The sequence below is a fragment of the Anneissia japonica genome, unplaced genomic scaffold (assembly GCF_011630105.1).
Source record: "Anneissia japonica isolate Jap-2015-1 unplaced genomic scaffold, ASM1163010v1 scaffold287705_len1045735_cov187, whole genome shotgun sequence".
Lineage (NCBI taxonomy): Eukaryota > Metazoa > Echinodermata > Crinoidea > Comatulida > Comatulidae > Anneissia > Anneissia japonica.
This window is the reverse complement of record NW_022709509.1, coordinates 152,597-167,801: the sequence shown is the minus strand read 5'-3', so window position 1 is coordinate 167,801 and position 15,205 is coordinate 152,597. Positions and strand designations below refer to the sequence as shown.

The following is a 15,205-nucleotide window of genomic DNA, read 5'->3' as shown; positions in this document are numbered from 1 at the left end:
CGTGTACTTTCGTATAGGATTCTAATCCATACCATAACATGCACTAAGTTTTAAGTTGTTACTCAGTTCATGTTACATTCATCTAATAGTAAGGCATAGACACACGCTCCCGTTGTGAGCCTATTTTTATGAACTATCCCAATAATGGTAGGTCTATAAAGGTTTGAAAATTTATTTTTTTATTGGGGATGAGAAGCAAGAACAGATCACAGTTTACTATTATGTGGTTTAGCGCCACCAACGTCACCCAGAGTAGACTTATCAGCTGCATTTTTGAATGTGTGGAAAATGTAAACAATCTTTTTTGTGCTCAAATCATGTCCTACACATTCCACCATAGAGACATTTTGCCACAGCAAAGTAAACCTGAACAATATTACCACTTGAAACAGGTATTTGTATAGTATAGACTGTGACTGATTGATAATCCTTATATGCTAGGCTAGGCCGAATCATATTACTTAATTCTTTATACCGCGTCAGTCTCCCCCTAGATGTGTATAAGAGACAGCTAGCCTACATCGTTTACTAGAGTGCAGTCTTGTTAAGAAAACGAAAGTGATTGGCTTAAGTTTATATTTAAATTCGTAGATGACATATATTAGTTTTTAGGCCTAGGCCTATCAAGGCTGCCTAGCCTAAGCTTGTTAGGGCCTAGCTAGACCTATTAAGACCCCTTGCAATGTTTTATGTTTACATTGGAATTGGCTCAAAAGCTGGCGGGGCTGGAGGCAGAAAGGATATCTAGATAGATGGATATTTATTGGATAGCACTTTTGAAACAGCGGCACACAATAGACAATACCTAACGGTGCATCCAAAATAACAACTTTTTACAAAATGTAACAAGAAAAACATATTTAATTTTATTGTGGCAAAAATATGAAAGCCACATGGATGAAACTTACATATGACATAGCTACATATATGAGGCATGTTGTGGCAAAATGGTTAAGTTTTAACAAAAATTGAAATTCAATATTGGTATTTTCAGATACCTGAGTATGTGGTCTTCAAAATGAGGGGTCATTCAACATTTCAAAAACCGAAAGGTCCACTGATTAATCTCAGATAAGAAGGTATAATACATACTCCAAGTATTGAAATACACGCCATCGTGTTGGGATTCAATATTTCGACATTAATTATGTCGTCATCACATTTCAAGCCGAAGAATATTGGAAAGTGAACAGCACTTTCAGATTAGAGTCAAGATAATCATGTTTTTGAGTAATTGTATTTGTGCATACATTGTTTAATAGAATTAACTATCAAAATAACGTTAAATAAACGATTTGTTGACCACTTACAGAACTAATACTTTTCAACATGATTAATATTTGACATTAAATTTTGTGAGCTCCCATATATTATAGCTCATTTACTGAATACTGGCCTGTGCGACAACTTAACCATTTCGCCTTGACATGCCTCATATTAGGAATCGACAACAAACATAAAAATCTAAGAAATTATATTTTTCTATTTTTATTCAATTTTTAAACTCTGTTTATTTGAGTGATTAAGTGCCTGTGTGTAATGAATGAAACACTTTGAGGAACAGGGTAATAAATACAATCTATACAGTATCCAAATGAAAAGCATATCTTTGTAAAGTTTTATCAATATTTACGATGATGTAGTGCGTTTGATAGGCCTACCGAATTACGGGAATACTTGCGAGGAGTAACATGGGAACTGGTATGGAAAGCGCCACACCAATATTTTTTTGATAAGCGACACTTATACAAGGATTTACATGGTAACATTTTTATGGACCTGTATAAATGTTATTGTTGTCCTCTTGTATCCTAAGGTTTTCTTTGAATCTGATAACAACCAGAAAGGCTTCCTTGATCGTGAAGATCTGAAAGTTGCTGTACTATCGCTACTTGGTTACAAGCCGTCAAAGGTACACTTTGTTGATTGAAGGATTGATTGATTGGTTGCTTGCTTGGCCAGTTTATCTATTTAGAATAGTTAAATAATAAAGTTGATAATAATAATTACTAAAGGGAACTCGTAGAGTGCATACCTCCGCCCACATCATAATTCTCCTCAGCATAAATTTCTCCCACATATTGTCCCTATAAAAAAAAAACAGAACAGAAAAGAAAAAACAAGTAGACTCCTTGGGATTTGAACTGGTAGTGTTTGACTCTTTCAACCACTACAACAAACTGTTTTCACAAATATCGCTTTGAAATTAATGGGCATATGTTTTTTTACACTTTATTGGCAAGCCCGTATAAGCACACACACCTCTATATGGCAAACAGTAATACAAGTTTTTTGAACATTGTGTTCTTCACCTTTCACCCTGACCCTTCCAAAATTTAGTCACTTTCAGATTTTGGTAAAGGAACATTCTGGCCAAGTTCGACAAATTTCTGATAAAAACTGTTTTTTTTTTTTTTTAATCGTTTTTTGTTAATTGTGACCTTGAGCTTTAACCCTTACCCTTCAACGTTCAAACGATTTGAGATCTTTGGTCATGTAACATTTTGTGATTAAAACTATGGGCTGTAGACAAATAATTTTAAAAAAAATGTTTTCGTTGATTGTGACCTTGACCTTTGAACCTGACCCTTAAGAATTTAATCAGTTCTAGATCTTTGTAAAGAAACATTTTGGCGAAGCTTGACAAATTTCTGATAAAAAATATGGGCTGTAGGCACATACTGTAGAGCCCCTGTATAGCGCTTTATACTCAAGGTGTGGACTAGTTTGCATGGTAACTTTCTTTGCCCCAAAGGGTTTTTTTTCTGAGCTGCTCGGTAAACCGGTACCAGCTATATCTCGTCTGTGCACAACAGGGGCTGTATGAACCAGTACACCGGGATAACCCCTACTCATCTCGAAAGATATACTGGGTTCTTTATAGCAAACACGGGCCATTGTGTACATTAGGCCTATGGTTTATAGTCCTTATTCGAGAAGACTTGTTCCACCACCAGAACCATAGGCGAGTGTGCCGTTTGAACCAGCTAATACTGCTGCTATTGCTGCTGCTACAGCTATTGCTACTATTGATGTATTTGTAATTAATTTTGCTGTTTATATTATTTTTCATAGATTGAAGTTGATGAGATACTTGGCTCCAAGGAAGGTAAATATATACAAATTTAATTGGTAAATCATTTGGTACATACGGTATCAATGTGCATAGCCTGGCCCTAATTTGGGGAATTAGTCTTTATTGCACTTAGTGCGTGCCATACCAAATTAAATTGGCCTCCCATACTTGATTTTTTTTTTGGGAGTACTGTATTATTATTTACTCATTGGTGGCACTGTTCAGAATGAGAAAAAAATAATAATAAAGGACTTGCGCAAGTCTACAATGTGTAGGTAGGAAACGTTTTCACGTAGCGAACCTGTCCTTAGAACCTCCAGCATATTTGCTTTTTGACAAAGGACTATTTTAATACAGATTCATTAAATTCTTTTTAATGAATGCCAAAAAATCATATAGTGTATACTGTACTAGGCAATTGGGATTATTCCATCATATGGTGTTAGTTCTGTATGTGTGCTAAATGGCCCATTTGCACGCTAAAAGATGCATACATTATTTGGTGAAGAGAAAGTGCTGCCTAATTTAACACCAAAATAGCCTCACCAGTGGCGGGATTCAAAAGGAGTGCGGGGGGGGGGGGGGGCCCTTACCTCCCCAAATTAAAAAAAAAATTATATTAAAATTTTAAGTCTGATAGTCCCATATCCTGCCATCTAGGGGTGCCATAATAATTAATTTGCTTACCTCAGCCCAAACCATAGTGGGGCTGAGGTGGTATAGAACCCAGGTATTCAACCTTTTTAAGCTGGTGGCCTGAACACACCGTTGAGACCAGTTGCGGGCCGACATAATTGTGTACTGTCACATTTTGTTTTCAATGACAGCTCAACTCATTCTATAAGTCTACAACTCTTCCTAATTATAGGCCTAATATCTTTGTTTTCAACACCAATTATGATAGGCCTTGTTTTGTGAAAATGAAGGAATACAGTTATGGGGAAGTGTGGGGATTAAAAGAAAAACTTGATCCACACCCCCACCCCCAGGTTCTTCTACCCTACCTCTAAAAAGTTTCTAAGCAAAAAAAGAATTTACTCAAATACTAAGTAGGTTAGTTAGAACTAATTCCATTGCGGAAATTCCCCGACGAGGAGTTCAATATCCCTAAAAATGGTACACATTTACCTCAGCCCCATCACATATAGTTGAGGCTGAAGTGAGCAAATTTTAAAAATAGACACCTAGATGCCCGGAAGTGGCACTCTCAGGCTGTTAAAATACGTTTTGCAACTGGCTGGCTGTTGATGTCACCAGTGGTTAGAAAATGAATCATATTACTTAATTCTTTATACCGCGTCAGTCTCCCCCTCCCCATGTCTACTCTACACCACTAGATACAGTGAGCTACACTCAGAAAAAGCCAGACTCTTGAATGCCAGGCGTATTTCTAGTAACAACAGTGACTTTTCTCTTAATGATTTGTTTTTTTTAGCAATGTCACGCAGGCCAGATTGAAATCTTTGGTAGGCCAGGAGTTGGCCCGCGGGCTGGGAGTTGAATACTAGGGGTATAGACCCCCAGTCCGTGAAAGTCCCTCTCTGGCCTCCTCTATCCTCTATTTAAAATGTCTGGATCCGCACTGAAATGTAACTCAATCTCTGTTCTGCTGTGTTCTCAGCTTAAGAAATGGGGCTACTGTGTACTTGTTAATCCACTGCAGCCATGAGTTTCTGATTGAGCAGGTAAATTACAGCACCAGCTGTGGTTGTTGACTCAATTGGTACTCAGTACTTCGTCAGCAGTTCAGTTTCTGCAACACCTCATTTTCTTCGCCCTACTTCTACAACTATATTGTAATGCAATAATTTTAGAGATAGTAGTTTATACCATTTTATAATCAAAAGACTGGATTCAATTTCATTATCAATTTTTACTGAATTTCAGGAACAGTATTATGTATTCGTAATATAATTGGCAAGGAATTTATTTTCATGTCCTAATTTTAATAAAAAGCTATATCATTTTCTAAAATATTTAAGTTGAAAGTTCAACAAACATCCATATTTCATTTTCAAATTTCAAAATCCAAGTACCACATCGCCCATTAAGAAATGGTACTGTATGTGCATCTTAACAGCAATTGCCTATGGATAGAATTTGTTTCAATTGTAATTTTCTCATACATGTCAATTGATGGCAAATTAAATTTAATCAAAAAATTGTAAACTGCACTTGAATTTAGTTCTTAAATGCTTATTGAAGGCCAAGATTAAGTGCTGTAATAATCATTGGAAATTTACTGGCTTTAACTCCAACCATGTTCACAAACAATGCCCACTCAGACTTACTATAGAAAATCAAAAAGTGAATTATGCATTACAAAATGTGCATCGAAGCATTCTAAAGATGGTCGAACATATAGATGTTTTCAAAATTATGCAAAATTAATTATAGGATAAGTTAGAGAAGATTATAATGTAATTCAATGCCGCATTCCAACTACTGTACTCAGACATGATCCTTTTTTTTTTTTTTTTTTTTTCAGGAATAACACTTCAGTGTTTTATGGATGCCATGCTACCAAAGCTTGCAGCTGAAGATGAAGACGACCAAATACGACAAGTTTTCATGTCTTTTGACATGCAATGTATGTTTTAGCTGTATTTTGTTCCAATTATTTATACAACTACTGTACTGTAACTTTTACTGTGTTATCTCCAAAACACATATTGTACTCTTAAATTTGTTTAAGATTAATTTCTTCAGAAAGTTTTAGTTTAACTCACCATTATGCATTGCGATATACATTATGTACTATAATAAGAACTTGGCAATAATTAATGCATGTCGGTTCATAGCTGTCAGTAGGGGTGCTTATTAGAGCTTTGAAACTCTAAAGCTTTTGTAGAATCGTTTTTCTACAAAAATGTGTTTACACATTCATAAAGGGGACCACTCGGATGATTTGTAACTGCAAAGGCAGATTAATACCCTGGGTCTCTTAACACTCTGACCACCAGGGGTTTGAAAAAAATAGTATCAGCCACCACCGGACTCTATAGTGAATTTTAACACTTTTCGAAGCTCGTTGATAGTGCGTATGTGATCAGATTGACATTTAATAAATACTACAAGAACTACAAACATCTTAGCTTTACATTGATCCCAAACGCTTTATTCTAATCACAATCTGTGACACATAACAGTAAAACGAAAGTGTCTCACTTTTGGAGATTTACGTAATTTCGCACAACGAAGCTGAGATAATAGCGATTTTGTGAAAGTACATCATATACCGCTTAATGTAAACAAACAAATAATGAAGTACTTACGGTCCTGACAATATAGTGTTCAAATTGTCATGTTGGTAAATCTCCCATCTATCGAATTCCATAAAAATACCTGAAACACAGAGATCTCCGTGTTTGGCGGTCAAGCGTTGTGTTACCAAACACGGCGATCTCTGTGTTTGGTGGGCAGAGTGTTAAGCCCCTTGCCCCAGGTTCATACCAGGGAGTATTTGTAGATGGGAGTCTCGACACTTATACAGTGTGGTTAATTGCCTTCGCTTAATTTCCTTTCAGGTAAAGGGTTCATAACTGCTGGGGATCTTGAGAGAGTGTTCTCGGAAGTTGCTCCACACATTCCAAGACATCTCATTCAAGCTGCTTTCAGGTATTTTTTATATATATTTATGACATCAGCCAAGAATTACCAGTAATGAAACTTTATTACTGTACTTGTAGGTGCCAATCCCTTGCAAAAGACAAACAATATGCATATGATGCTCTACACTAAGTTTTCATTATGAGGCTTAGAGAGTGGAGTTGTTTTGATCGTTAGAATACATACCACACATACCCCATAAGCATCTCTTGAATACCACACATCCACACATACCATTGGCAGATTTCCGACCCGGGCCTTTTAGAAAGTTAAAAAAAGAAAAAAAAGAGAAAGAAGAGAAAAAAATGATCGCCCAAAACGCCTCAGAGGTTATTTTCTGGCGTCTAGAAAACAAAATTTCACTGGGGAGTGTCCGTGGACCCCCTACGGTGGTGTTATCTCGACCGGCTCAACTTTCGGCCCCCAACTTTCGCCCCCCCCCCCTTTTTTTCTCTGGATCCGCCCCTGCATACGGCATAAACATCAGTTAATAATCTTGTGAAGCCTAAAAATGTATTTGTTTTTGTATAATTCTCACATCACAGGGAGGTTGACCGAGATGGAGATGGTCGAGTCAGCTATAAAGATTTTGAGTTCATGATGCAGCTTGATACTGGCGATTGAATTTGGTGTTGGTAATTCCTTCACCTCAAACCTAATGCTGAGAACATAGTGTTCATCAGTATGTAATGGTCGTGTGTACATGTTGATCATCACTGAAGATGCTAGCTGATTTGTTTACAGCATTTTTGATTCTTTAAGAGTCGAACAGAAGCGAGAGATTGTCAAGTCAGTTGTATATTTTTTTTTCTGATACTGGCAATTGAAATCTTGTGTTGGAAATTTATTTAACGCAAACTCGGGTTTGGTGAGAACATAGCATTTCACATCAGTGTGTATGTACATGTTAATTATTACTGATGAGCTAGCTGATTCTGTAAAAACATTCGTTTTTAGATTTTTTTAAGAATCCAACAATAGCGAAATAGTGAAATAAAATGTAAAAACAATGAAAAAAGGGTGTACGATCATTCCCCGCCCCCCCCACCTTTCGGCCCCCCCCCCCCCTTTTTTTCTCTGGATCCGCCCCTGCATACGGCATAAACATCAGTTAATAATCTTGTGAAGCCTAAAAATGTATTTGTTTTTGTATAATTCTCACATCACAGGGAGGTTGACCGAGATGGAGATGGTCGAGTCAGCTATAAAGATTTTGAGTTCATGATGCAGCTTGATACTGGCGATTGAATTTGGTGTTGGTAATTCCTTCACCTCAAACCTAATGCTGAGAACATAGTGTTCATCAGTATGTAATGGTCGTGTGTACATGTTGATCATCACTGAAGATGCTAGCTGATTTGTTTACAGCATTTTTGATTCTTTAAGAGTCGAACAGAAGCGAGAGATTGTCAAGTCAGTTGTATATTTTTTTTCTGATACTGGCAATTGAAATCTTGTGTTGGAAATTTATTTAACGCAAACTCGGGTTTGGTGAGAACATAGCATTTCACATCAGTGTGTATGTACATGTTAATTATTACTGATGAGCTAGCTGATTCTGTAAAAACATTCGTTTTTAGATTTTTTTAAGAATCCAACAATAGCAGGAGTTATTACAGTAGTTTAAGTCAACTATAAAGGTTTTTTTTTATTTCATGATGAAACTTGATACTAATAAAGGTCCAAATTCTCTTGTGTGTTGCAGAAGTCTTTCAGAAATCAGTACGATCTCCTGCATTACCGCAAGAGAAAAAAAGAACATCTCACAGAGACTGTTGGTAATACGATGTGCAACAGACTACAATTAGATTGTAACTACTGTTACCGTGGAACCCCCTGCATTGTTGGTTGATCTTGGTGTTGATAATTTCTTTACCTTTAGTTAATGTGTGTCTGGTTAGAAAGTCACGTTGCCATCATTTTAGAAATTACATGTCAGTCTGTACTCAACATGCTATGTAATTCTATTTAATGGAAAGAAACTCTGATGGTCCTGTCAGTTCTGCCTTGTGGGTATTTGCTTATGGTGCATGAGGTAGCAACCCTACCTGTATTGATAGAAGATATGCTCCACCACCAGAAACATGCAAGCCGCTCAAACCAATGCTGATATTATTGCTGAAGGTTTGTGGTGGCTCTGCATTAAGCGCTTGGTCACTCAACTGTATACATATTACGTGTACTTTTATTATAAATAAATATTTATATTATAAATATTTACTGTATTATATAAATTATATATTGAAGAGTGGGTTTGCATGTATGCTCCTCTAAGTGAAATAAAATGTAAAAACAATGAAAAAAGGGTGTACGATCATTGAAAGTTGACTTTCGGAACAAAAATTTATTTAAATATAACAAAATCAAACAGATATTTCAATAGTTCTTACTATCTTTATCAACGTTAATGTAAGAAAACTTTGGAGATCTTACACATACATAAAGAATAATAAATGGTATTAACCAATAGGAATCAAGTTAAAGATACAATTAGTTTATTGGACAGCATGATATAAGTTCAGTGACAAGTTAATGGGCGAATTAATTACAATTAAATATAAATTATATATATAGTATAGTATATATGCAGTATATATATATATATATAGTTATATATTTATATATATATAGTTTATATAATATATATGTGAGTACAAATATATAATATATCAAATATGATTAAATGAAACTATGAAACTGTTTGTGTTTACCATTTTTTATTGGCAATGATACCTTAAATATAGGTTCAGTGACAAGCTAATGGGCGAATTAATTACAATTAAATATAAATTATATATATAGTATAGTATATACAATATGTATATATAACTATATATATTATATATATTTATGTATTTATATATATATAGTTTATATAATATATATGCAAGTACAAATATATAATATATCAAATATGGTTAAATGAAACTATGAAACTGTTTGTGTTGACTACCTTTTTTTTTATTGGCAATGATACCTTTTGCTATCTCCAGCAATCTTTAAGTGAATGTGTAAGAGGCGCTACTAATCATGTGTAAAGATATTAGCATCCAGCAACAGCGAAAACAAGAGGTCAAACAAGTAGTAACCCCATTATGCTTTTCTTGGAAAATTACACTTGCATACAAGAGGCCTTTTAAATCAAGTGCAACTGCCTTTAGTATTAGCTTTAGTGTTAGCATTCAGTTGATAACAATAACCTGTGATGAAAACATGTGCGGATCGTGCGTAACACGGAAGGGTGGGGGGTGCGGCCGTGTGTCTTAAGGCCAACTTGTTGTCGCGTCGGGTCTGTGTGAGTTAAACGACGCGAAGGTGTGAGTTAGACGCGAAGGTGTGCGCAGGGGGCAGTCGCGTCGTAGAATATTAAACATGTTTAATATTTCTCACGACGGCTTAACACTGTCCCCGACGATAAATCGGGTCGGGCTGCGTCGGCCGACGCTGTCTGAGTTGGCCTTTATAAGCCCGTCATACAGAAATCTTCCAAAAATCTTCTCAAACTCGGGATCGTCTTATATGTGGATCTTAAATCTCAGTCGGCTAGTTTGGTGGTAGCTACTTGTGTGTGTGTGCTGAACTTTAGATTTCTAGGTCCCCGGTTCGATTCCCATCGCTGCCTCTCCTTGTGTTTCAGCTGAGGGCCTGAAATGCAAGTGACAATAGTGCACCGTCTTTCGGATGAGACGTTTAAGGCGTTTGTCCCGTTTGGAATATGGCCCATATGCATGTTAAAAAATGCAGTACACTTTTCGGGAAAAGAGTAGGGGGTTGTCTCCTGGCGTACTGCCCAAGTGCCACTAGAAGGACGCTACTGGAAATAATGTCTTCTTTATACTTTTGTGGCTATCCTTGGTGTTTAAACGTAATAAATCCATCCAGTACAGCATCATAATTCATGGTATAATAGAATACAAGTATAGATAATTAAAATGGAAGATTAATTAATTAATTGAGACATTAGCATAGTTCTTAAAGTTCTCTGAACTCTGGTTTCATAGCCGAACATGCACAATTCACAAATGTCTTCACTTCATTTCACTAAGCCTACTCCTTGAATACTCTCCCTACTGAGTCCCATTTAATCAATTAAATAATTGACGAAATAATTAAAAAACCGTAAATACTGTAGGAATTAAACAGGCTTCGGCAGGGGCGGATCCAGACAGTAGGGGTGGGCCCACTATAGGAAGTCTGGGGCCCTCGAAATTTGTTTTCTTAACGTCCGGAAATAACCTCTAGACGTTTTGGGCTATCAATAGGCCTAATTTCTTGTTCTTCTTTTCTTTTTTTTTTTGACTTTCCGTAAGGGGGCCGGGCTTGCTCGTCCCCCCCCCCCATACCTTTTTATTTTTTAAAATCCTGCCCTGTTCGACCTGGGGCCAATTGTACGAACTGTAAATTTTAACAATGTGTTTTAAAATATATGGTTTTCTTAGCTAGATAGGATAAATAAATGGCCAACATGAACTTTCAAACTGTGTGCATTAGGATGGATGGTTTTCTTTGCTAGATAGGATAAAATATTATTTTTAGCATGAGTAATCTTAAATAATTATAGGAACATATTTTTTAAAATGAAGACAGAAAATAAATCTCGGGATTTTTTTGTCATCTAAAACCTTGGAGTAACGGACGTGCTATATATTTTCCAGATTAAGGGAATGACATTGCAATACATCAGCCTAACTACAATTACTATGCGTATATAAAGATTAATATAAGATAGGATATGATAATTTCATCTGTAGCAGCGGCGGATCCAGAAAAGGAGGCACAGCGAAGGAACTTTTTGCAGACAGAGTCATTCCTGGGCTTCATGGTTAGGGCTGAGGTATGATTACGGCATCTCTAGATGACCGAAAATGGCCCTCTCAGATTAAAATTTGATGATAATTTTCATTTATTCTTCATTTTCTTTTATAGTTTTGAAAATTATAGGGGGACCCAGGCCGGTTGGACTCCAATTGTATCTGCCACTGCATACTAAGTCATGGAGACAGGAAGTGGATAGGAGCAAGGTGAGAAAAGTCAATATTGTCAAGTGATTGGTTTAAATGTTGAAGGATCAATATTTCTGTAGTAAAAAGAAAAAAAAATGGGAAAGAGAAGAGATTACAAAGAAAACATTTTATTGTGTTTTGTTCTGTGTTCTTTGTTTTTTGTATGGAGGGGTTACTACTTCCTGACTCGGGGCAGCGTCTTTTTCTGTTGCAATCTAATAACTGTAGGCCTGAAGGGGGCTGAAGCAGCAGCTATTGTCGACTTTTCCTGTGTGTTTCTGCGTATACGCAGTACAGTAGTTGAAAGCGACACTGCCTCGACATCGGTTATGTTAAATCCCTCTCTTGAAGCAACAAACCAAAATATATACCTTGTGTTGAGTGTACACAAAATCATTTACTAAAACAATATACATTAATACTTAAATTATTATCATATACAGATGAAAACTAAAAGCTTGCAGATCGATGACGCACACTGATGCATACACCCCAACGGGGTCCTCTGCACCTGTCAGTATCGTGTCGTCCAGCTTTACTGTGGCGCACCCCCCCCCCTTTTTTTGCTAAATCCTGTATCCGCCCCTGTACGCTGTGTAATCAAGGCTGCTTCGGATTGTGGCACTATGAGTTCTTCGTAAAAAAAAAATGTTTTCATTCAGATTTTGAATTCTGTTAGCCTACAATTATTTTTTGACTTCATTGTGGGTAAATATAATTCTTATTTTCTGAAATTTAATCTAAATTATATTAAGGCAATGTTGTTGCTAAACTGACCAATCTGCCATATTTTTTTGGTCACGTGCATAATTTAACCTGAATAACGCATTCTGGTTACGTTAATTTTCGTTGTCAACTCAACGAAGTCTCTTTACGAACCAGTCGAATGAAAATAATACTCAACCAGGGAACAGTGGGTAATTTTACTGTTCCCTGACTCAACGAAAATTCGTGCTCAACGAAATGAACCAATCGAATAAGCCCATTGATAACAACTCTGTGTACTTGCTTTTAAAAACTTAAGGATATGAGAAATGTCACCGATCGAAAATTGAAGTCCATTTCTATATGAACCATAGGAAACTTGTATATTGCCAACGTAAATTTTGCTACTCATTACTGTGATGTATGCAGTAATGTACAAAAGTTTGTATGCTTCTTATATAATGGTGAGAAAAGCTTTTTACATGTTAATGATATCGTTTGAAGAATATCAATTTTCAAAATCGTAGGTTGATATATCACCACCTGTTTATTACAGTACTTGTAAAAGTCATCACGAAATACTATCCATCAAACGCGAGAAAAAACATAAAAATTAAAAGTATGAAGAAATATTTTTCGATACTTACAGAACATTTTAATATCTTGTTGATGTAAGAAAATTGAAATATTCTTGTTTAGTGATAATTATGATACCATATTTATATCGTGCTCTGTGGATATTGATTTGAATATTTCTTTTAGATGATTTATTTGGATGCTGATAATTACTATTTTGAAGAAAGCAATGCTACCAATCATTGTGAAATTTTCTCAACTTCCAAACGACGATGAACTTTGACATTGGTTAGGAAATCTGTTAATAATTTCGCAAATCGTTAAGATACAACATGAACTAGTAAACACTGTTGAAGTCTTTCACAATATCTAAATCATCCTCACAGAAGAATACAAGCTATAAAATCTTCGATGGCGGACCTTTTTTTTAAAAAATATATATAGTACAGTATTCCAATTAAACTTTAAAAGGTACTGTTTTTTAATTTTAACCGTTAATTTAATTTTTAAAATGTATTAAAAGTATTTTTGAAAAAAAAAAAAATATCGTCCTGAAAGAAGAATACAAGCTAAAATCTATGGATGGAGATTCCTGTATATTAATAGGAAAAGAGCGCTCACCGTATGACTTCAGCTTGCAAAATGAGTAGAAAGTGTCGAAGAGGTAGAGGTTGATCTAAATTAGGGGTGGGCATAAAAGTGAATTTCTGATTTAACACCGAGGGCCGCACCCAAACTTAAAATCCCCAAGCACTGCTTTTACACCACTTTATTCCCAACTTTAATATTACTTTTTACATATGATCGGTGTCAGGCCGTAAAAAACAAAGTGTTTTCTAGCCAATGTTGCTTGGCGGGCAGCACACATAGGGTTTTTATTTCATATTCGCGGGCCGCAAAAAAAAAAATCGCTCTCGATTTGCCCACTTGTGATCTGAATGAATGACATCAAGTTTGGGAGCTTAACTGAATAAGATCAGAAATATAGGAAGGGGGTCTCACAATGAAGAGTTTTATGAAAATTAATATTTTGTAGGAAATAGTTTGGTGACGGGAAGCCAGTGAAGAGAGAGAACAACAAGAGTGATATGTACTCTCTATGTAGTTCTATCTCGTACTAACCTAACCTACCTCCAAAGGTTCCACTTTAACTGCATTTGCAACTTTGTCCTTATTAATGGTTTTAATCGCATTTTATTAAAAAAACAACAGTCGGGGATATTTTTTAGGTCCTGTGTGCATCTACAAAGAAAAAGCGCTATATAGCCTAATTAATAAATAATATAAATCTGGTATCTAGTCGACCTGCGAGAAACAGAAGTGGCAGTGGTGGTAGTGGTCGTACTAGCAGCAACGGAAAGCAGTAGCTTTTAGATTTGTTTTTTTTTTAATCTACACAATATCTCAATTTAAAAACAACGATTACTATATTATCTACTGTTCCTTAGTTTTACAATATAATTATTATTTTACATTATTCTTTATGGGCTGGCGCAATAATTAAGCATGTACTGTAGAACGCTAGAAAATGATTTTTCAAAGAGTTTTCTGACTGTTTCGCCGAAGTTATATTTCAAAAACCAGGCTCCGTTGTACTAATTATTAGTCTTAATTTTACAGCTTAAAAAGCAATTAGCAGCCATGGTCTTCCAGTCATAATTATGAAATTATTCATTCGAATACTAATTTGTAAATTCCTCCTTACGTTTTTGCTTTTGTCAATTTATGTTTCTCCAAGGATCATCTGCAAAGAGCAAGTGTCTCGTCATCTGCAGCTGTTGAACATTAAGCTGTACTCTTGAGAAAATGATAATTAGACTTGACGATAACAATGGAAGGTTCTACCGCTAAACCCCCTTGGATACTGTTGATAAGTTCTCACTGGGTTTATGGGACATGCGCGTATTTCCAGTTCTCTTCCAATTGGTCAATTCTTAGGTTTAATTGACAGGCCGGAAAGGTCTATTCTAAAGATATACTGAATGACTGGCTAAGTTACTGGTTTTCAATTGAAATTTAGAACGATCAAATAATTTCCTATCTGATTAATATACGCATAAACGCATTGTATTAACAGTATGTTTATACGTATTCTAATCTGCTAAAATACGCGTAAACATACTACTGTATTCCTATAATAATTTCATTGTCTTTTAAGTTGTATACCGTATTAAATCAATTTAAGACGGAGTTTTCTTAGTAGTAATTCAATGTTTTAATTGAATTTTAACAATAT

General features: G+C 35.7%; 1 protein-coding gene across 3 annotated transcripts; it reads left to right on the top strand.

Annotated features, from left to right (window-relative positions):
- The first annotated feature begins 117 nt into the window (after nt 1–117).
- Nucleotides 118–12,272, top strand: LOC117106735 (EF-hand calcium-binding domain-containing protein 11-like). Of its 3 annotated transcripts, none has more exons than XM_033248158.1 (6): nt 129–392; nt 1,817–1,912; nt 3,076–3,109; nt 5,565–5,666; nt 6,604–6,694; nt 11,612–12,272. In XM_033248158.1, exons 1-6 carry the CDS (start codon nt 189–191, stop codon nt 11,673–11,675), a joined length of 591 nt encoding a protein of 196 aa, XP_033104049.1. In that variant the 5' UTR covers nt 129–188; the 3' UTR covers nt 11,676–12,272. The 3 variants fall into 3 exon arrangements, with proteins under 3 accessions (XP_033104050.1, XP_033104049.1, XP_033104048.1); XM_033248157.1 differs by lacking the exon at nt 11,612–12,272 and adding an exon at nt 7,231–7,644 and having other exon boundaries at nt 146–392; XM_033248159.1 differs by lacking the exons at nt 1,817–1,912; nt 11,612–12,272 and adding an exon at nt 7,231–7,644 and having other exon boundaries at nt 118–392.
- Nucleotides 12,273–15,205: the final 2,933 nt, after the last annotated feature.

Bases quoted from the DNA above. Each gene is read 5' to 3' on its own strand.
- LOC117106735 (XM_033248157.1), top strand. From the start codon at position 189: ATGAGAAGCAAGAACAGATCACAGTTTACTATTATGTGGTTTAGCGCC. The intron at 1,913-3,075 runs GTACACTTTGTT...TATTTTTCATAG, and splicing joins TTGGTTACAAGCCGTCAAAG to ATTGAAGTTGATGAGATACT. The intron at 3,110-5,564 runs GTAAATATATAC...TTTTTTTTTCAG, and splicing joins GATACTTGGCTCCAAGGAAG to GAATAACACTTCAGTGTTTT.